Below are 22,024 nucleotides of genomic sequence, written 5' to 3' on the forward strand. Positions count from 1 at the left end.
ACAGCCCACTCACTGAATGCTGGCGGCTTTTCTCCTTCACTCCACACACCTCCAATTTCAAAGCAGGCTGTTCGGCTTCCATCTTTTTCAGTGCCTTTTTGGGGACGCAGGAAAGTGTGGGAAATTGCATTCTCATAAAAGGCTCCCCCCAAAACCTGGAAGCCCAATAGCCTGCTACTGCTTTGAAATCAGAGACATTGGAGCAAAGGAGAAAAGCCGCCAGCGTTCGGTGAGTGGGCCATGCCTTTAAGGACGTGTGGAAACAGCCCAAGCCAAGCCCTGGCAAGCTGAAAGTGACTTGATAAAGTATGAAGTGGATAATGTGGAGCTGCAAGCATGACAGTGAAGAGAGACCCCTGAAATTTTGTCACTCGGGTCTCAGAACTGGGAGCGTCAGCATACCTGCTCTTAGCTTAACATTAGATTTTCCAAGCAAATTGAGCCAATCAACACTGTGCAAAGAGTGTAGGGGAAGATAACAGGGTTATACATACCTGGAACTGCTGTTCCTCAGGTGGTCTTCTGTGCAGCCACACTCTGGGACTGTGACGGTGCAGTCCCATATTGAGATTGCACAGAAGCCACAATGATGACAATTTATATTTGAATGGACATATTGTTACTCAGGGGTTTACAGTGCACTCCTAAGCAGATTTACTTACTTTCTAAGCCCGCTGAAGTCAGTAGAAAAGTAACCCTCCTTAGGACGGCACTGTTAGAAATGTGAGTACCCAAGGAAGACAAGTCCACAAGCTTCTCTTCCTTTTTGAAATTTCTCCTCCTTCCACTTCCTTTCCAGAGAATGCGCCAAAGCCTTGAAGATACTGGATAAAGTCCCTGCTATCCAGAAAGACTTGATGCTGCAATCTTTCTGGCTTCACTGACACCTAAAACATTTTGGGTAACGGAAGTGGCATGAAGGTAAATCAGATGGATTAAAACAGTGCATATAGGAAAGAAGGCAAGGCATGTGAGACTTTCTTTCAGCATGTTGGTTTATTGAGTGCATTCCTGGACTAAGAAGTCAAGTTGATTGCAGGTGCCCCTCAGCTCCATTTTAGGTTTACCACCTGGCTTCTCTTCCTACAGACTGGTTGACCTTGAGTTGCCTACTAGCCATTTGGTCTGCAAGCCATATTAAATATTAAAATTGTCAGTTTACTCCTTTCTGATTTTATCAAATCACCAGGGCCATTCCCCCACCCCACCCCCCGGACCTGTTGTTGTGACAGGAATTAGAAATCATGGGGAAGAAGGGATCAATCTCTGCTCGGTAAAAAAAAAAACTCCATCTTTTTACTACTGCAAGTCTTGATCAAAACGTACTTTTTCAAATATTTTTCTGCATCCACAAGAACAAAAAATGTTGTTGCTTTGTAAGAGGAGGGGCTGTGGTGCAGCAGAAGAGCATCTGCTTTGCATGCAGAAGGTCCCAGGTTCGATGTCTAGCCCTTCTAATTTTTTACAAAGGATCATTTATGTGATGTGAAACACCTGAAGTCATTGGCCGTTTCCAGATGGCTTACCTGCACCCGGAACGTCGCGCCATGTTGTGGGGAAAACGCGAAATATCTCGTTTTCTCATGCGAGTTTTGCGCGACGTCGCATGAGAAAATGTGATATTTCGCGTTTTCCTCGCAACGTGGCACGATGTTCCGGGTGCAGGTAAGCCATCTGGAAACGGCCTTGGACCGCTGCTGCTGGTCTGAATACTGTAGATAGGATTGACCTTGATGAACCAATGGTCTAATTCAATATCAGGGAACTTCACGTGCACAAATTTTCAGGAAGCATCCCATAATACAGGTAATATAGGACTCTGTGTTTTTAAGATATAATGAAGGTCTAACATTTGTTCAAATTATATTTATCTCTCTGGCATGTACCTTTTCTGCCTTCTGTAGCTCCAGCAGTACAGACCCAATATTTTTCTCTGTTACAATGAGTGGCACCACTTTGCTTTCATTCTACAGATCACCAGCAGATGGCTGTGCGGAGCTACTTTAGATCAAAGCAGAGATATAATTCTATTTTATTGCTTTGCACCATCAACGAAAAAGGGGCTCTGGTCTAAAGTGCTGGTCCAGGAAAAAAACACAGCAAAGTACAAAAGAAGCACTTCTGGCGATTCCTTTTTATTATTCTTTAGGCTTAATGGCCACCTCTGTATAAAAGATTTCCTGAATCTTTGACAGGACTGGTCCTACGTTGGCATAGACAGACAGCTGTTGCGGATCGGAAATATTCAGCGTAGCATAAGAAACCTCATCACTCCTGTCTGAACTCTGAAATGAAAACAATCAGATTAACAGGCTAGCATGTTTAGAATTTCAACAAGCCCCATAGAGCTTGCCTGCTCTGTGTGGAAGATCCCCCATATAGTCCCTGCCTTTTTTCGATTGAAACAAAAAATGTTATGGTGGGTGGCAGAAGGATACACTGCCGAGCACTGTCAGTGCCGAAACCGAAAGCACTTAGTCTAACAAGGTTTAAATAATTTTAAGACAATTACATTTTATTTTAATACAATCTAAAAATAATCAGCTATCCTACTGCTTTTGCCTTCCTCTGCCCCAACATGAGATATGGGGAAATTGTTTTATTTTAGTGAGCAGTCGGGCCTGTGGTTTTCTCTTACATCTTAACATAAAGTAGTTAGTACCTGAGACGTCTCTTTTTAAATAGAACCTGAAAAGTCAGGGCTGAATTATCCTTTGGGCACAGACACTTCCCTCCCCCCATCTGGTGGCTAATCCTTACAATCATTTCTAACAGCATTGTTGGAAGAGGAGGACTCAGCGCTGTCCTTTTCCTCAGGTTCAGAGGGGGACAAACCAAAGAGTTAGAAAGATAGAGAGGTCGGGGCACTCTGTTTACTGCTCTGACTGTCCTTTGATATGTAGATTGCTATTCTCAGGATTTCCTCCTCCGGACTTCCTCCCTCTCACTTCTTCTCCTCCTGGCATTGTTCCAGGCAACACATCTCTCTAAGGTTGCCAGGGACCTGGAGTCCCTTGTTAGGAGATGCCCAGGTCCCCGGACTATCCCGGTGGGGGATTGCGAGCCACTTACTTCCAGGCCTTTTCTTCGTGTGTGTGTGTGTGTGCTCCTGGCTTGCATGAAGACGTCACTTCCGGGAGTGACATCATCACATGGGGGGGGTCAAAGGGTGCCCCCGGGTCAAAGGGCGCCCTTTCCTCACTGGCATGGGTTGCTCTTGCTGTGGCCGCAGCCTGCTCTTGTTGCCATAGCTGCAGCTTGCTCTCGTTGGGTGCAAAGGGGTGGCGGTGAGAACTGGTGGCAGTGGAGGTGAGAGCGGGCCTGCTCTCGCTGCTGCCACCCGCTCTTGCTGCTGCTGCCGCTGCCTGTTCTCGCAGCACGGGAGTGCGCCCCCCACCTGGGGGTGTGCTGCATCACCTGGGGAGTGCCCTATGGAGTGCACCCCCCTGGCCTTCCTCCTTCTCCTCCCTCCATCTTGGCAGCATGGATGCAGGCCTTGTTCTGCCATCCATGTCCATCCTTAGACTAGATAGGTAGGTAGGATCTGCCTCTCCTCCTTTCCTATCAGAGTATGGCATTCTTACAATAAGGAATTCTCATTTCTTTTCTAACTTTAAAGCAAGTATATGATTTATTATTTTCATTCCTGCACCCACACCAGCCAGCAGAACCGGCTCATAACCATCTATAATCACACTTGCTATGCCAAACGATAGACTCTGCTAATGGCCCAAACATGGAATCCTTTAATTAGGTTTCTGAGGCCTTCATAATGATTTATTTATCAAGCATGAGGTCACTTCCTGTTGCTGTCTTACATTTTCTTCTTACCTTTTCCTGAGAAGGGAGCTCTTCATAGTTATTTCCAGGATTGACCTCCACATTGCTGTAGAACTCTGTCCCATCAGTGCCTAGGTGGTGGCCAGGAATACGGTGTTCACTGCCTGCATCTACTTTATTGAGAGCAAGCACCTGGGGGGAAATGGAGAGATCTTCAGAATACATGGGCTTTGCCAGATAGCAGCTAAGTATTTCTGGGTTAAAAATAAAATTTGGACGTTTTTTTTCCCCGGAATGGTGTGGTGCCGTCTCAGCAGCTGAGTTATGAGCTCAGTGCCATGATCTTCCTGACTCTTTGGGACTCGAGGATTTGGGCCCCCAAACCCCCCCACAAACAGGGAGGGTAGGCCAGAGCAAGGTGGAAGAGCTCAAGGAGACCAGCAATCCCCTGTGTAGCCCCCCTCACCGGCTCAAGGCAAGGACTGTGGAAGAAGTCTGTGGCTCTCAAACTGCAAACTCTGAAACTTTGAATAAGCGGAAATAAGCGAAGACTCCTGACAAGATAAATAAGCAGAGACAACTGAAGGACCGAAAAAGAGTGATTCTACTTGACATCTCTCCAGTAAGAGAATTGTTTATGACTTTATGAGGGCTATTCAGCTTGAGGAGGGGGGTTCCATTATCCTTCGGAGAAGCGGCCATTTTATGACCCAGAAGAATGTTATCAAAGAGTGATTGCAAAAAGTGTTTTTCTGGGAGAGAGCTGGGTAGCAAAAATCTTTTGAATTATAAACAGCAAGAGCAAAGTAGCTTTTTACCTGTTTTAAGAGATCTTTGGTGACTATCTGAAAGTGAGTGAATAAAATGGTGCTCCCTCAAGAAGTATTTTTAAAGCTGCAGCAAATCTCTAAACTGTTGGATGGCGTATTAAGAAAAGCAGAGATACTTGAACCCAAATCAGATAAGGACAAAGTGATAGATGCCAAATTAGAAGAAAACCTTGATGGGACAGATTTATTTGAAAGAAAATTGGAAGAGAAACTACAGCAAAAGCAAACAGAAAACCAGTCCTCTGCCCCCCTTCTTATTTTTCTTTTTGCTTTCCTTCCACTGGAGCTCTTCTCTTTTCCTTAAATAAAAATATTGTAGGAAAGAAGGGGCCATAATACTGTTTTGGAGGGAGGGATAAGAAGAATAAAAATGAAATTCGAAGTATGACCCGCATAAATGGGTCTTGGGGGGGGTCTCTTATTTCCCCTCTTATATGATTTTTGTTGGAAGTCTTTTTATTCCTTTAAATCGGGATAGGAATGATTTTGATATAAGTTGGTAGGTTTAATAGAGGAAATACTAGGGAATTAGAGGGAACCTTATAAGTGTGTTAATTTAAATTATAGATTAAGCTAAATTTTGCCTACATATTTTCTTCTGCCTTTACATACTGAAATACAAATAGTAAATTTTAGATGGCTTTAGATTTGATATATTAAAGATCAAGGGTAGGCTGTTATAAAAACTTTATTGTATACTTCTCTCCTTTAAGAAAATATTTAATGACATATACAAATAATGGGACCAATAATAGAATGTAATGATGTTCACTTCTACTTTCTGTTTTTTCTTTTCTTTTCTCTGCTTTATTTCTGAAAAGATTAAGGGTTTAACACCCTGGGCTCAAGAATTAAAGGATTTAAATGTGTTTTAAAATGATGCTCACTTAAAATATAAATAATAGTTAGAAATGAGAAAGGAAATGGAATAGATTGGTTAAAAAGCAAGAAAATTAAAAAGCGCTTGGAGAGATTTAAGTGGACTGTGTACTATATAAAGAGAGAAAGAAAGGGGTATGTGGTCACTCAGTTTCCTTTTCTATGGATTTATGTCTATATTGCAATTTTTTCTGAAATATTGATCATATAATGGATTATCTTGTACACGAATCTGAGATAAAAAAGTTCTCTTGTCTTTTTTTTGTATTTTTTTCTTTTTTGAAAACTTAATAAAACATATTATAAACAAAATGTTTAACTTTCTTTATTTTGCTCTATCTTTTTAACATTTTCACAATACAAATACAATTTTTTTAAAAAAAACCTTTCAAAAGTATTTCTTTTAAAGATTGGTTAGTGTTTCAAAGAGACATGATGTTTTGCCTTACCATGCTTTGTGGCTTTTTTTCTTTTTTGCTGTTCCAACCTAATACGGAAATGGATGCAACAGTCAGAAAACAGGGCAGTCAAATGACACAGGCTCAGCAGGGTAGAGGGCAAGCTACATCTTCTTGGCTAAAGTTCCCCTGAAGTTAATTGCATCTATCCCTATACAAATATAACTTAGCTAAGGTCAAAAAACCAGAAACTGATCCCACTAGTGCCTGCATGTAGCACTTTCCACATGGTTTCTCATTTTCTTACCTGGCTGCCACCATTTCAAACTGCAGTGCCTTTTGGCACATTTGAGCATGTTTTAGTTGTGTGTGATATTCTTGCAGTCTTTATACCTGCCCTGCCAGTCTGGCTAGCTAGTGTTACTGTGCGGCAGTCATATGTAGTGAGGAAGCCCATAGTTCCAAAGAACTCCAGGGAAACAGTTTATAATTATCTTTCCCAGGCTGACCTTACTATTGGGAAAACTAGGCTGCCCTTCAGCTTCAGTTTTTGGAGTAGCATGAAGGGGCAGAATAGTGCCATTTATTCAAGGATACCTTTACTACCACAGTCAGGGAGGGATATTTAGATTTTCTGCATCAGGCAAAAACATTTCCTGAGCCAACTGTGTGTATTATAGATGTAAGTAAAGAGCCCATGTGTCCTAGGACTGGGCAGGCTAGGGTTCAGTTTCTTGCACAGTCATGAAACTTACTAAGTAACCTTAGAATAGCTATGCCATTTGCCCACTTCAGGCCTGAACTCCCCCATCTCTAGGCCCTCCCAACTGTCCTTATTTCTGAGGCTGGTGGGAGAACAGTTGGGGGCAGATGTGACACCAGTGCATCAGCTGATATTCTGGAAACTCTGTTGTGTGTTTGTTAGTTAGAACTGTAGACTGCATGAATACACTTGTCCTGAAAGCCGTTTCACCCATCCCTGTATCTCTTTGCTAATAAATGGATATGGTTTTGAACACATCTGTCTCTGCGAGTCCCCTATTCCAGACATGCAAGCAAAAGGGAACATCACAATAAGCAGAGATCCCCAACCTTTTTGATCCTGCAGGCATCTTTGGAATTCTGAAACGGTGGTGGGAGCAACCACAAAATGGTGGTCGTTTTCACATGGCTTACCAGCCTCCGGAACGTTGCACAAAACTCCCAGCAGATGGTGTCTTCCACGATTTCATGCAAAACTCCCGGATAACAGCGTCTTGCTGGTGTGATTTCACGTGAGAAGACCGCCCAAATCCACACGGCTGAAGTTTGCCTCTATTTCCCCGCCATTTATGCGTTTCTCAGAGGGCTGTTCACATACTCTTACCTCAATCCCACCATTCTATCGTATTTGTTGCGCTGCGCCTCAGACAAGGTTGTCACACTTTCAAATGCTTCTCTTGCGCAGTTCTCACTATGGATGTGAACAAATAGAAGCGGTTCCGAAAGAGACCGCCCCCTCTTAACTACCCCCACTTCCTTGTTTCTTGCCTTTCCGGAACACTGTCCTTCTCTGCCAAGCAATTCTTATGGTCCCGACTCTGTCCAAGGCATGCCTGCACTCCCGTCCTGTTTATTTTTTAAAAAAGGGGGGGGCATTCCTAGCGCTATTGCACAATCTCGTTCATGAAGATCACCCACAAGCGGTTTGGGAAGTGGTGTTGTAAAAAGTCCGTGGAGGCATCAAAGGTGGTGGGGTTGCTATTTTTTTACAGTAAATAATGTTTCACTGCCAAAGGAGAGCCTAGGTAATTTCTGATAAGCGGACTGTGCCTGCAAAGGTTGACTCTTTCCGGGTTTTGTTTTTTTAAAAAAAATATTAAAATTATCGGTATAGCAAAAAATCGCTATTCTATAATTATAGTAGAGTGGTAACATTAACCAATCACAGGCATCAATGTGGGTGTGGCCCCACCATTGCAATTGAGCAGAAAATCGATATAGCAAAAATCTAGCATTAATTTTTTTTTTAAGGCTATGTAATGTCATCGGTGATGGCAGATCTAAACCCGCCCAATATCACGCAATTCTCCCAGGGATGTGAATGGAATATAGTGCGACACTGGCGCAGTAAAAGAGGGCATGTGAACACAGACTGGGACATTGCAGGATAGAATCCAGTGCAATTATTGTGTATGAAAAGCGGAAGGTAGGGAAGTGTGGGTTCGGCCACTGTCTGCCAGGAGTTTTGCGCAACGTTCTGGAGGCTGGTAAGCCGTGTGAAAACGGCTGGTGGCTGGAGGAAGCAGAGCCAATCACAAGATGGTAGGGAGTAAAGTTATGCATGACTCTAATAACAATTTTTCTAATGTTTCAGGCAGAAGCTCTGTTTAACAGGATGCCTTTAAAAATGAATGTACTGTTTACAAATATTTCTTTGCATACACACAGCTTACCTTCAATCACACAGAGAAGATCCTTTTGATGCAGTGGCAGCTGCTGCCAAAGCAACATTTTAAAATAATATGCACAACCAATCAGATTTCCAGCAGCCATTCAGAAGCCCTGCTCGGCAAATGTCCCATCTGGCTATGCCCACTTTGTAAAAACACTTGGTGGGCACCATGGTGCCCATGGGTGCTGTGTAGGGGAGTCCTGCAATATAGTTTAAGAAATTAGTCTTCCAGTTTATTTCACAATAAATAGATATATTCCAGTTATACTTGTGGAAAGAACAGATTCTGAATGATGTGTACTTTGGAGGGACATAAACAATTGTTGGATAATCCATTTACTCTGGAATAAGCGGGGGAGATTGGGTCCAGTTGTCTAGGGCCTTTTCCTCACACGTTGAATAACGTGCTTTCAATGCCCTTTAGCAATCCTTTGGAAGTGGATCTTTTGTTTCACACATGAAAACCCAGTTCCAAATGATCACTTAAGAGCATTGTAAGTGCATTATCCAATGTGTGTGGAAGCAGCCATCGATAAAAGTGTGCACACACTATTGCCAACTCGAATGCACATCTACTCAGGTTTCTGGGAGTGGTGTGGTAGGGATCTACTTCAGGTTCCAGGGCTGCTGCCAGGCTCTGGGGCCAAGCTATTATTTATTATTGGTACATTTCCTGCTGCCTGCTCAGGTAGGGTTTCTGGGAGTGGTGCAGTAGGGATCTTGATAGCTGGAAGAGAGCCTGCTGGCCCCTTCGAACAACGAACAATGAACATGTTCGTGAACAGGTCATGTTCGGCAATGTTCGTTGTTCATTGTTCATGGATGGCAACGAACACCCATGTTCGGGTTTTTTTTTCTGTTCGTGCCCATGTATAGTCCCAAGTAGCAGCACAGAATTACAGGCTGAGACTTACAAGAACACAGTGAAGAGATAAATAATTTGATGAAGGCAGGGGGAAGCAAAGAGATATGTTAGCAACAGAGCAACATCCAGTGAATTACTAAAGATACAAAGTTACTCTGACCTTTCTTCTTCTTCTTTGAGATGATAAGCAACACAACAGCTGCAGCTAAGAGAAGGAGAAACAGCGGGATGATGCAGTATATTAAAATGTAGAGCTTTTGTTCCTTGGACCTAAAGAAAGAAAAACATAATGCCTGTTTCCACACATTCTCTTTCTGTGGCCATTTCATAAAGATAGAAAGGCAAAGGCCAGATAATGGTCCTGTTGTAGTTATGGGCAGTTTAGCCTTTAAAGCAGGTACTTTGATCGTGTCAAACAGAAAAAAAAATTAAGAGACCTCTAGAATTCTGAATTTGCTACTAAAACCAATTCTTTAACTGGGAAGCATAATCCGACCTCAATATATACAACACAAGCTCATCCATATAATGTAATTTAATGAAAATAATTATTTCAAGAAGAAATATATGGTTGTCCTTTCCCTGCTCCTTAATGATTTCTTTGACTAAGTCCTGGTGAAATCAATGCAAGCAATGGAATGCCTATTGCAGAACTTGAATAGCATGTTCATTTCATTCCTTTTGCCTTTCCTGATTGCTTTATTGAGTGTTTGCACGTATTCGGTATTGTACTCTAATGAACAGCACCATGTTGGTCACATGTGTGAGTGAGCCACTGTGGTATAGTGGTTAAAATGTTAGACTAGGATTGGGGAGACCCAGGTTCAAATCCCCACTCTGCCATGGAAGCTTGCTAGGTAATTTTAGGCCAATTGTACCCTCGTACCTTGCACGATGATGTCATTTCCTGTGACATTACTTCCGATCATGGCACCACGCAGTAGTAGGGGTGAGCACATGCTTCACTGTGGGCTGGTTTGGACCTCAAACAAGCCCGATTTAGCCCTTTTGGGGCCCAAATCAGCCCACGGTGAAGTGTGGGAGGGCTTTCAGGGTGGCGTGATAATGTCAGTGATGTTGTTGCACCATCCTGGGAGCATGCCTGGGATGTCTGTTCCCGTGCCTTCGTCTCCCACTGGCCATGTAAGTGGTGGCGGGGGGCCAGAGGGTGAAAGCAGGGGATCCCCCACCCCTGTCAGGGGAATGGGATCCCTATCTCATTCTCTACACAAGGGTAGTTGAAAAAGACAGCCAGTGGAGATTGCTCCTCAGAGGATTTATTAATTTCATCTTCACCTCCCCAAAGGGGAGAGTAAATTGACAGTCTTTGAGGAGGTGAAGATGAAATTAACAAATCCTCTGAGGAGAAATCTCTGCTGGCTCTGCGTCTCCCTACAGTTGAGCGTCCCTGTGTAAGATGTTTCATATAAACTGACTCTGGGAAACCTTGCGAAGCATTTTTTAATATTGCTAAGCATTCAAGCATTAGGGTTGAAAATAAAAGAGATGGAGAGGAGTGGCAGAAGCAACAGATTAATCAATCAGCAGACCATTATCTGCCTGTTATTATTTATTTTATCAAATTTATACGCTGTTCTCCCCTCGAATGGCTCAGGACGGCTAACATCATATGTTATACAATTGGAACCATATACATATCTAAAAGCCATAAAAACAATATACAACTGGCGCCATGATCAACTCAGGCTATAATAAATACCTAAAAAACCACGTACATAGCTGCAGCACAGCCCAAGGTGGCTGGCAGCAGAGCATGGGATGTGGCACACAGGAAAGGGACAATTCGATGGCTGTCAACCAAATCCCTGGCGGAACATCATTGTGCAAGCCCTGCGGAACTGTAACAGGTCCTGTAGGGCCCATATTTCAATTGGGAGCATGTTCCAAAAGGGCCCTGGTCCTGATGAAGGCAAGACAAATGTCCTGTGGACTGTGAACCACAGGAGCTGCTTATCCACAGAGCATAAGGCTCTGTGGGGGACATAGTGGGAAAGGTGGTCCTGCAGGTATGCAAGTCTCAGTCCATAAAGGGCTTTGAACACTAAAACCAACACTTTGAATTGGATCTGGAACTGAACTGGAAGCCAATACAGCTGGCACAGCACAGGATGGATATGTGCCCGAAATGTTTCCGTATGGACATATGCTGCCACATTCTGAAGTAGTTGTAACTTCCGGGTCAGGCCGAAAGGCAGCCCAGCATAAAGCAAGTTACAGCAATCCAACCTGGAGGTGACCAGTGCTTAGATTACTGAAGCCAGGTCTCGAGGCGAGAGACAGGGCACCAATTGCTTGGCCTGCTGAAGATTTAAAAAAAGGAAGATCTGGCAATGGCCATGACCTGGGCTTCCATAGAGAGCGTGGCATCCAGGAACATGCCCAGGTTCTTCACTGTCGGTGATGGTTGTAACGGCACACTGTTGAGGGTTGGGAGCCAGGGCCTCACATCCATCACCCCACAACTCAGGTACAGAACCTCTGTCTTTAGAGGATTCAGCTTCAAGCGGCTCTGACATAACCATTCTGCCATGGCCTCCAAACCATTAGCCAAGGAATCCTGGGCGGCATATAACTGGCTGTTCATCAATAAATAGATCTGGGTGTCATCTGCATACTGGTGACACTCCAGCCCAAAGCTACAAGCCACCTGGGCAAGGGGGCATATATAAAAGTTGAAGAACATCAGGGAAAGAATCGGTCCCTGAGGGATGCCACATACCAAAAAATGGCAGGCAAACATCTGTTCCCCTAGTGCCACCCTCTGTCCCCAACCATGAAGAAAGGAGTTCAACTACTGCAAGGCTGTCCTACAAATCCCCACAGCGGTGAGGTGGTGGGTCAATAAGTCACAATCAACCATGTCAAACGCTGCTGTAAGATCTAAAAGTACCAGCAGTGCCAACCTGTCTCGATCCAGGTGTCACCACAGATCGTCCATGACAGCGACCAGAGCTGTCTCCATACCATGGCCAGGACAGAAGCCAGATTGGAATGGATCCAGGATGGACAACTCATCCAGGAATACCTGTAGCTGTTCCACTACCGCCCTCTAAATTACCTTGAAGATTCGAAGATTCGAAACTGGACGGTAGTTGGCTGGATCAACAGGATCCAATGATGGTTTCTTTAATAAGGGCTGCATCACTGCCTTCTTCGGTGAGTACAGGAAAGTCCCAGAACTCAATGACAAATTGATGATGTTGGCTAAAGGAGCCCAAATCCTGACTGTCAGCTTTCACTAGCCATGACGGGCATGGGTCCAGTGGGCATGTGGTAGGTTTCACAGCACCCAGGATCCTGTCCACTTCCTCCTGAGAGAATGGCTCGAAGTGATCAAAAATCAACTCTGATGATGGCCAAAGGGCCTCCAATTCACATACCGTATCAACCGTCCCTGACAAATCCCGACAGAATGACAAGATCTTATCCACAAAATAGCTCCCAAATGCCTCACAGCCTATTGTCAAATTCCCATTTTTCTTCTTCCCCTGAGAGAGGGACATCAAGACTGAATCACTCTAGATAACTGTGTCGGGCGAGAGCTAGCGGATGCAACAGAAGTCACGTAGTAATCTCTCTCTGTGGCCTTTGCTGACATAGGTTTTCATTAGTGTCCTATAAGATGTTCTTGATGCTTTGTCATGGAGTCACCACCACACTTGCTCTAGCCATCTCAAGTCCCGTTTCAACTGTTGTAGCTCCTCAGTATACCGGGGGCCACTTTGGCTCGGGAGTGGAGAGGGCAACGGAGAGCGATCTTGTTGATGGCTTCAGAGTTATGGGTATTCCAGTCCTCTACCACCTCATCTAACGAGGCACCAGGGGGCATTGGACCCTGTAGAGCATTCTTGAATCCAATCGGATCTATCAAACTCTGTGGGCGAGCATATATCAGCTCATCATCCTGATGGGGTATGTGTGTGAGGTGCCCAGACAAGCCCTCAGGACAAAGTTGTCTGACCATGGCACTGCCACAGGCAGACCCAGCTCCACTTGAATCCCACCCCAAAGATCAAATCCAGCACGTGCCCTGGTTGATGCATGGGAGCTGATATAAACTGGGAGAGTCCCAGTGTCACCATGCATGACACCAGGTCCATAGCCTGTGAAGAGGCAGCATCGTTGGGACGGACATTGAAATCTCCCAAGACCAAAAGCCATGGATATTCCAAGGCCCAGCCAGCAACTGCCTCCAACAGGTCAGGCAAGGCAGCTCCTGGTTTGCTGGGTGATCAATACACCAAGAAGATGGCTAGACTCTCCTCGGCATCCCACACCAGGACCACACAATCAATGCTGGTAATCTTTGGTGTGGGGAGCAGCCTCATGGAGAAAGACTCTCGGGTGAGCACCGCCACCCCTCCCCCCAGCCACTGTCTCGGGACTGATGGAGGACTGAGAAACCTGGGGGAGGGGTTAGTTCATTCAAGGCGACTGTTTCACTGCCTGCACCCAGGTCTCAATCACGCATACCAGGTACATCTTCTCCAGTGCAAAATATTGCTGGAGAGTCACAGTCTTATTATTTATGGACCTGGCATTGCAGAACAGCAGTGTCGGGAGAGGGCATCCAATCCTAGTCCCACTACTGGCATTCTTCGGGATGGGGCAAAGGTTGGAAGGAACCCGAGCTTGTCCATATCTCCAGTTTCTTCCTTTGTAAAACCTAGCCCCACCGCCATACTTCCCACACCCCATGAGCACTGGGATCCCCGAAGCCATGCCAGCCATCCACACTAGAACTTATAGTGCCCCTACGGCAGCCACCCTAAGAGAATGGCCACGCTACTGTCCAGGTATATAAAACCACAATCCCTAGCCTAGCGAGGTCTCCTACTCCCTTAAATCTAACGAACATAATTCAGTGGTCCTAAGAGAATCCTAAGGCAGGGCCTAAATGATACAAGATCCTGGCAGGCCCAAGTGTCCTCAGACAGAGAGTTCCACCAGGTTGGGGCCAGGAATGAAAAGGCCCTGGCCCTGGTAGAGGCCAGCCGAGTCTCCCTATGGCCAGAGACCACCAGTAGATGTTTTCCGATTGAATGAAGTGCTCTCTGGGGCACATAGCATATGGGGCACATATGTTAATATGATATGTTGTAGCAAACCAAGACCTATATTCTGCAAGCTATGTAAAGGTGTAAGTGGATGGAATTCTGACTCTGTAAAAAATAGAGAGGTAAACTATACCTAGACTTTTTTTTTCTTTAACTGAGGATGTGGCACCAGCATGAAGGCAGAAGAGTTGCAGCAGCTGTTTCCTCATTCTTAGAGTATTTAAAGGTGCCAGAGCCCCCTCTGGTGAAATATCTACTACTGTAAACTCCATAAACTCCAAATATTAGAAGTATTTTCAAAGGGGAAGCCTCTCCCTGTTTGACATCTCAGAAATGGGAAATGTTCATTGCAAAGAAATTGGTGTGTGGGAGTTGGGAATGACGTGCGGACATTAATAACCCCATACTGAGCCTAGAGACAATGGTAACAGAATGGGATTCTCAATACTCACCCTTGTGAAGGAGGCGGGGTGGGGTTGGATTTAGCTACAGCAATCGTGGCAGTGGAAGTGAACAGCTCTTCTGTTGTTGATGTTTTCTTTGGATCTGAGGTGGGATTTAGACAACAATTGAAGAGTATTAACCACAGTTATGAGTCACAGATACTCCAATACACCAGCAGTCAATATTTTCAGCATACTGTAAGGAGAATTTCATCAGTCTTGAGATGTTCTACAGACTTTTTGATTGTACATTTGCACAGAAAAGTCATTACTTTGCAGCTCAGCAGCACGGGTATGTTTCTATCATAACAGTGAGGAGAAAAGAAGTTTTTACCTGGAGAAACTTCCACGCGAATATAATGTCTGTCATTAAGTGCTCCTCTCTCTATGCCGCATTGGTAGGTATCAGAATCTTCCTGTTTCAGCTTGTCCATGGTTATTTCAAAATAGCTTTCTTTCTTATTGTCTCTGATGGAGACTCTGTCATCCTTCACCAAATCCCCCGATGATGATTTAATTAAGAGGCTTGAACAAAGTGTTAAAAATGAGCCTTTACACCAGAATTTAGTTTTTCGTTTCAACCATTTATCATAATGGCATTGCACATAGAGTGATTCTCCTTCATAATACATAACTTCTTCTGGACCTCTCAGTGTCCAGTAACCTGTGGAAAGCAAAAAGGACCAAAGACACTGAGCTCACATATTAATGCAAATAGCCACACATTGAAATTGTCCCTTGATCAGAAAACCTTTGATATCATGCCCCAACAAACACATGAATATATGTTTAAACCAGGGGTCATTTCGTAGAAAAGGGGCTGCAGGAACTCATTAGCATATGCCACACCCCTTGATCAGGCCAAAATGGCTGGGATTTATCTGCTGCCAGACAGGGGAGTGTTCCCCCACCTGGCAGTGTCCTGATCAAGGCCCTTTTGGCCCCAATCCAGGCCAAAACAGACCCAAAATGGCCATTTTGGGCATGTTTTGGCCTGGATCGGGCCCAGAATAGCCCAGATCGGGTCAGTGCTGGGCAGAGGAGGGATTCCCCACCAGGCACCGACCCAATCCTGGCGGTTTTGGTCCTGATCCCGGCCAAAACGGGCCCCCCCATGGCCATTTGGGCCCGAATCAGGGCTGAAACAGCCAGGACCAGGTCAGTGCCGGGCAAGGGAACTGACCCGATCCTGGCTGTTTTGGCCCAGAATTGGGCTATTTTAGCTCCAATCGAGGCCTAAATGGCCCTACAGTCAGGTGGGCGTGGCCCCCCTCGAAATGAGCCCCGGTTTAAACCAACATGGGAATTAGCTGTTTGCACAGATAATGGAAATACAGTGATTTTTTTTTTTTGCCTAACCAGCTTATGCTGTTGTCTCTCCTTATTTCATGTCTGTGGGCAAGACTATTTGGCACAAACTCTGGAGCAGAGTTTGCTGTGGTTGGCAAGAAGGGAGCACAAAGCCTGCTTTACACTGCTGTGATGAAATGCCCTTTAAAGAAGGTTTCCTAAGTGGAGCAATCAGAGAGCTGGAAGGGAAAGAGTTATCTGTTGCCTGGAATGAGAGCTTGATTGACAGGCTGCTCCCTCCTCACTGACTGGCCAGAGAGAATCAGGGCCAAGCTACAAGTGACGAATGACACAGGTTGGACACTTGTCAGCTTCCCTCAAGTTTTGATGGGAAATGTAGGCATCCTAGTCTTGCAGCTTGGCTCGACAACTGCTGTCCAATGGACTTTTCAACTGTCACTTGTCCAACATTCTGCCAAGCTGCCTCCATTTCCTATCAAAACTTGAGGGAAGCTGACAAGTGTCTAACCTGTGTCATTCGTCACTTGTAGTTTGGCCCTCAGTCTTCAGGCTGACAGACGGCTGCTGACAGGATTTTGTTTTCAGAGCGTGTGGGTGAGAGTTTGACAGGGAAGATCAGACAGGTTTCCCTCTGGAATGAGGGGGAAAGGAATATTTTACCTTCATTGTAACATTGTTTTCCTGAAGAAGAATTTTAGTTAAGAATTCCTGGTTTAAAAGTCAACACAAGCTGAAGCCTGTTTACACAGCCATGAGAGAACTGGGAGTGTGTTAGCAAGAGAGATAGGGTAGTGGGTTGAGACTCCCTGTCAAGCCAAGTGAAGAAGGGTTATATCTTCATAGGAGAAGAAGATTAATTCCTGCCCAATATCTAAAGGGGGGTTGGCTCTGAGGAGGACTGTTGTGAAGGGGAAACAGTTTTAAACTAACTCCAGGAAACCTGAGTTGTCAAAGGGAACAATTTGAATAAAACATTGTTTCTGTAACCAAAGTATTAAATAAAACACCTCTTACTGTTAAGAACTAAGAATATAAGAAACTAAGAGCAGAACCACAAGTGACGAATGACACAGGTTGGACACTTGCCAGCTTCCCTCAAGTTTTGATGGGGAATGTAGGCAGCTTGGCGGAATGTTGGACAAGTGACAGTTGAAAAGTCCATTGGACAGCAGTCGGAGAGCCAAGCTGCAAGACCAGGATGCCTACATTTCCCATCAAAACTTGAGGGAAGCTGACAAGTGTCCAACCTGTGCCTTTTGTCACTTGTGGTTCTGCTCTAAGCTTCAAGGAAACTTTTTTGCCTGTTTCTCAAAGAATATTCTGTTCTACTGACAAAATTTTACCTCAGAGCTTTTGTTCTATGACTGCCCTTATTCATTCCCTGCCTGTTCAATAAAGTTGTTTTTTCTTTTGAACGTTATACAGTCTCCAGGGACATTTTCAACAACACGAAGGAAGGGGGCTCCTGCTTTCCCCCATCAAGTTTCCGGGCTAAAAAGCCAAAATTATAACTGCTTATCAGAGTGTGACAAACAAACTTTCAAACCACAAATAGAGACAGGCTACTTGGGGCTGCTCAGCCAAAGGAGGCAAACTTGAATTTTGACCAGAAAATTTGCCCCATAGTGGCGGTGTGAAAGAAGGTCTGTCATAACTGCGAACAGTATGGGAAGCTGAGAAGTGGAGCAGAGAAAAGGTATTTAGGGGCCAGCTGCTATTCTGCCCACCCTCTTTCTTTGCAGCAAGAAGAGGAAACACCTGCCCTCCTTTCCTCTATTTTAGAGCACGCACTAGCTGTTTGCCCGTTTGGGGGCTGGTAGGAAATTTTTGCCCCTCTGGTGAGATTGGCAAAGTGTTGGTATTTTTTCCCACCTTCATTGCTCTGAAAGTGGTATAGGTTGCAGTCGCTGATGTCTGGTCAGTGGTATCCTTCTATGATGGTAGCAGTGCAGGAAAATGTTGTTTGCGTGGTACACATACAGCTTAGGTAGAGCATCTGAGGCATCATTTTGAAGGATGAAGAGCTAACTCTCAGTCCAGAAACTGCAGCTTTGGTGCCTTCAGTGACCTGGGACAAGATCCCCTTGAGAGGTACCATTATCCTTTCCACATAGACCTCATGTGTAGGGGGGTAGGAGATGGCACACCTCCCTCAAGCATTAAAGAAGACTTGGCACAGAAGAGCATGATCCTTACCCGTGTGATGGCTCAGGGCTTGGAGCCAGGTAGCCTCACCCATGAAATAAAGGATGCATAAACAGAGAAAAACACACTTCTGCATCTCCCCAGTCACCTGCACTGCAATTAGGTTTGTAGATGGATTATGGCCTGTGTGTACTGCAGATTCCCTTGAGCAATGAAAATAAAGTTGGCCCTTTGATTACAAGTTCATGTGTTCCTCCTTTGGGAAATTTGCAGTTTAACACAACAGTTCCCATCTTAGAGATTGTGCAGGATTTTCTTTCAGTAGTTTGAACAGTTATGGAAGCAATATCTTTCAGTTCAATGACTTGTGGAGATGCATGAGGATATGTATGGAAAGACTGGCCAAGCAGAGCTGTGTCATTTAGTGCAGAAATGCTAACCTCACACTTTATTGTAGTGTCTCTTAACTTCCTCCAGAGTGAATATGGATGAAAGCTAAAAAGTTTTCCTGCTGTGTGGCTGTTTTACATTTGCCATGCAGTAGAATTCCCATGGAACTCATCATTGTAGCAGATGCAGTAGTGATTTATGAATTTAGATTGGCAAGGAATACTCTTCCTCTGAACCCAACATAAGACGAAGCAAATCAAAGACACAAAAGTAAACTTAGAACTGAGGTGGGGGGAAAGTAACATGCATAAGTGTGCAATGTGAGCTGAAGGATTTTAATTTTTATAGAAAGCCCTCACAAAAATGCCTAATTAATGCAAAGCTTTCTTTCTGAATTTACATTGAGGCTGTAGCTGTGTGCTCAAAAATTACTATTTGTTTTCAGTCTGTTCTATTTCACACCTCAAGAATTTGGTCTAAGCCACTTCTGATTGTGCTTGCATTTTCCCCAGCCACTACCCACTCTTCCGTCTGAAGTCCCACACATAAAAATTATGGTCATCCTTGGAACAGCATTTGTCTCTTACCTGGAATCAGCACCCAGCCTAGAAGATACAAAGTCCTCAATCCCCTCATGGCTCTGCTTCCTTCATCAAACTGGTGGGAAGTAATGCCATTCAAGAATCCAAGCGTGTCATGACAAGATTCCAGAAAGGGAAAGTAAATTCCAGTGCTCATTGATTACATCTTTATGTTAAATGTGGGGGGGAAAGCAGAACTGCAGGGCTGTCTTTAGAAATAGAGGAATAGAGAAGGAAGGCTTCTCTTAGGAAATCCTCTGTACTCGTAATGTCATAACACTGTGGTTAGATATTTCTACTTTTATGATAAGAACCAGAAAAACAACATCCTTGCTGGAACAATAGCCTTGTTGGCACCTATCATTAAAGCCAACCAAACGTCTCTGTAAAGCTTAAATGGAAAACATGAAGACCACAAATTTATTCAGTTGTAATGCTGAACTAAGATAATGCCATTATAAAGATGAGCTTTGGAAGTCCTCAGTCTCACCTACTTCCCTTTCTTCCTTCCCTCACGTGCTCCGTGGGTATCAAACTCTTCTGGGTTAACAAGTAACCGTGGGTGAAATGACAAACTCTCATTGTTCTGATCCCTACATAACAGGGTTCAATGCCCATATTTTAATTCTGCTCTAATACTGGCCATCTTCACACATCTTTAAAATAGCACGATGCTCATGAAAACTGCCAGCTTCCTCGCACGATTTTTTAACACCATCCGGGATGATGGCGCTTTCTTGGCTTCCTGCCTCTGATTTGCAAACAGCATAAAAAATCACACAAGGTCGCCAGCAGCCTTCTGTGAGTATTGCGCTATTTTAAAGAAGTGTTTTGTAGGCAAGTGAACAAGCCACATTTTGTGGTTTTGTCACATTTGCATATTGTAACAAACTGGATTGTTGGGAATCGGGCTTCAGTATCAGAGATGTGGAAAGGAGGAATAGGGAGCACTTGAACCAATAGCACCCATTGGTCTAACAACTGGATTTTGCTTCTTGTTGGCAAATCTGTAATTTTCAGATGTAAGTAAAAACGGGATATATTGAATTAATATCCCTATTGCTGTCATTATCATATTTTTAAGGCTGTAATTCTGAGCACATTTTCTTGGAAGTAAATCTTTTTTAAGTCAATGAGACTTCCTTTCAGTTGTATGAGGTAAGGATCAGGTTCTTTCAATGCATTTTGGATTAGGAACTGAAGGTGTCGAACAGGCAAATGCTTAGTCATACTTTGTAAAACGGATTCCAGAGTTTTATTTAATTATTAAATAAAATTGATGGCACGTTGTATTTCGATATGGTAAAAGTAAATCTTTCCAGGTGTTGAAGTGATGTGTGCTTCAAATGTAACCAGGAAAAAGTCTTGTTAGCCTTCTGAGTAGGAACAGAATTCTTCACGGCACTTCTTGGTGGCCATATTGTGCACGACCAAGCTCTCCAGCTGGAGTGGTTTGTGGATCACCCTCTAACCTGAGAGCCAGTTTGGTGTAGTGGTTAAGAGCGCGGGACTCTAATCTGGAGAGCTGGGTTTGATTCCCCAGTCCTCCACTTGAAGCCAGCTGGGAGACCTTGGGTCAGTCACAGCTCTCTCAGTCCCACCCACTTCACAGGGTGTTTGTTGTGGAGATAGTAATAGCATACTTTGTAAACCGCTCTGAGTGGGCATTAAGTTGTCCTGAAGGGCAGTATATAAATCTATTATTATTATTATTATTATTATTATTATTATTATTATTATTATTAACCTTCCTTGCTGTGCCCACACAAGCAGTTTTTTCCCCTAAATTCCAGCTTCCAGAAACAGTCCCACTGCCTCTGCTGGTTTGTCCTGAAGCAGAGTGGCTGTTTCCAAACACTTATACTTGGCAACCAACCTATTGATGCCACAATGGCTGTTTTCACGTGGCCAGGCACCTGGAAGATCGCGCGAAACTCACGCCATAAAAGCATCTTCCCAGTGCAATTTCTTCAGCACTATCCTGTTTAATGGCCCCTTTTCTGACTTCATCGGGCCATTAAACGGGATCATGCCAGGAGATTGTGCTAGGAAGACAGGAAGACGCTTCATGCTGTGAGTTTGCATGATCTCCCGGGGTGCGTGCGAAAATGGCCAATGTATCTAAGTGCAATTTTCAGAGAATAGCTCATTCTCTGTGGCCTAGGCTAGAATGCAAGCTTTATTTTTATATTTGACATATTTACAAGCCATGTGACTTTTTTGAAGCAGTTTCACTAAAAAAAACTATTCACAATCAAATCAAGTTCAATGTAACAACAACATTAGTCTAAAAAATTCCTTTCTGGAGGAAGTGCAGCATACAAATCTAACACGTAAATAATGTTTTGCTTTCCCTCCCTGTCACAAATGAAAGGAGGAATGGGGCAGCACATTTCTAAGCTCCAGATGCTAATAGTATCTAATAATCTCTCAGAAAGAAAATAAATTTACAAAGAAAAAAGACCCAACTCCAAGGAGCTGGGAGCATAGCCATTTCACAGGAGTCTAGAAAAATGCCACTTACTCCCACCAATCATGAACTGGAATACTAATGACACTTCTGGGTCAGCCAGACATGGAAGCAGCCAGCTATCACATGGCAATGCCGGCATGCCTCTGGAACATCACTCTGCCCACATTCACATCCAGAACACCACAGGAGGAGGAAGAAAGGAAACACAAACAAACCCCTGCAGGAAAGATGCTGGATGTTCACTAGGAACCTTGGTAACTTTAGCAAGTTTTGTCAATGGGAATTTGAAATCTTCTTCAAATAGATAATATTTGGGCAAGCCAATGCACAAGGAAAAAATATAGCTGCTCCAACTATAGCATTATCTGTGGCTGCTATTTCTTCCCTGCCACCAGAGAGCTTCCAGAGACTTAAGCA

At 44.2% G+C, this 22,024-nt stretch overlaps 2 protein-coding genes across 2 annotated transcripts in view; one reads left to right on the top strand and one right to left on the bottom strand.

Annotated features, from left to right (window-relative positions):
- HEATR9 (HEAT repeat containing 9) overlaps window positions 1-884 on the top strand; it is a 46,596-nt gene extending 45,712 nt beyond the window's left edge. The window contains exon 16 of the mRNA XM_054976302.1: window positions 800-884. Within this exon, the coding sequence (XP_054832277.1) occupies window positions 800-884 (85 nt within the window). The remainder of the gene's footprint in view (window positions 1-799) is intronic.
- Window positions 885-2,115: 1,231 nt separating this feature from the next.
- On the bottom strand, window positions 2,116-21,144 carry LOC129327550 (CMRF35-like molecule 1). Its single transcript, XM_054976303.1, has 7 exons — window positions 21,074-21,144; window positions 15,042-15,232; window positions 14,717-14,810; window positions 9,347-9,456; window positions 5,939-5,976; window positions 3,832-3,972; window positions 2,116-2,285 (listed from the first exon to the last, which is right to left on the bottom strand). The coding sequence occupies exons 1-7, from the start codon at window positions 21,142-21,144 to the stop codon at window positions 2,139-2,141; spliced, it is 792 nt and encodes a 263-aa protein (XP_054832278.1). The 3' UTR covers window positions 2,116-2,138.
- Window positions 21,145-22,024: the final 880 nt, after the last annotated feature.

The sequence above is a fragment of the Eublepharis macularius genome, chromosome 4, assembly GCF_028583425.1.
Source record: "Eublepharis macularius isolate TG4126 chromosome 4, MPM_Emac_v1.0, whole genome shotgun sequence".
In the NCBI taxonomy this organism is placed as follows: domain Eukaryota; kingdom Metazoa; phylum Chordata; class Lepidosauria; order Squamata; family Eublepharidae; genus Eublepharis; species Eublepharis macularius.

Coding starts and splice junctions, on each gene's coding strand:
- LOC129327550 (XM_054976303.1), bottom strand. CDS start 21,144: ATGAAGTCAGAAAAGGGGCCATTAAACAGGATAGTGCTGAAGAAATTG. Junction 14,811..15,041: donor TCGCGTGGAAGTTTCTCCAG/GTAAAAACTTCT, acceptor ATCCCACCTCAG/ATCCAAAGAAAACATCAACA. Junction 2,286..3,831: donor AGCTCCCTTCTCAGGAAAAG/GTAAGAAGAAAA, acceptor TTTTCATTTCAG/AGTTCAGACAGGAGTGATGA.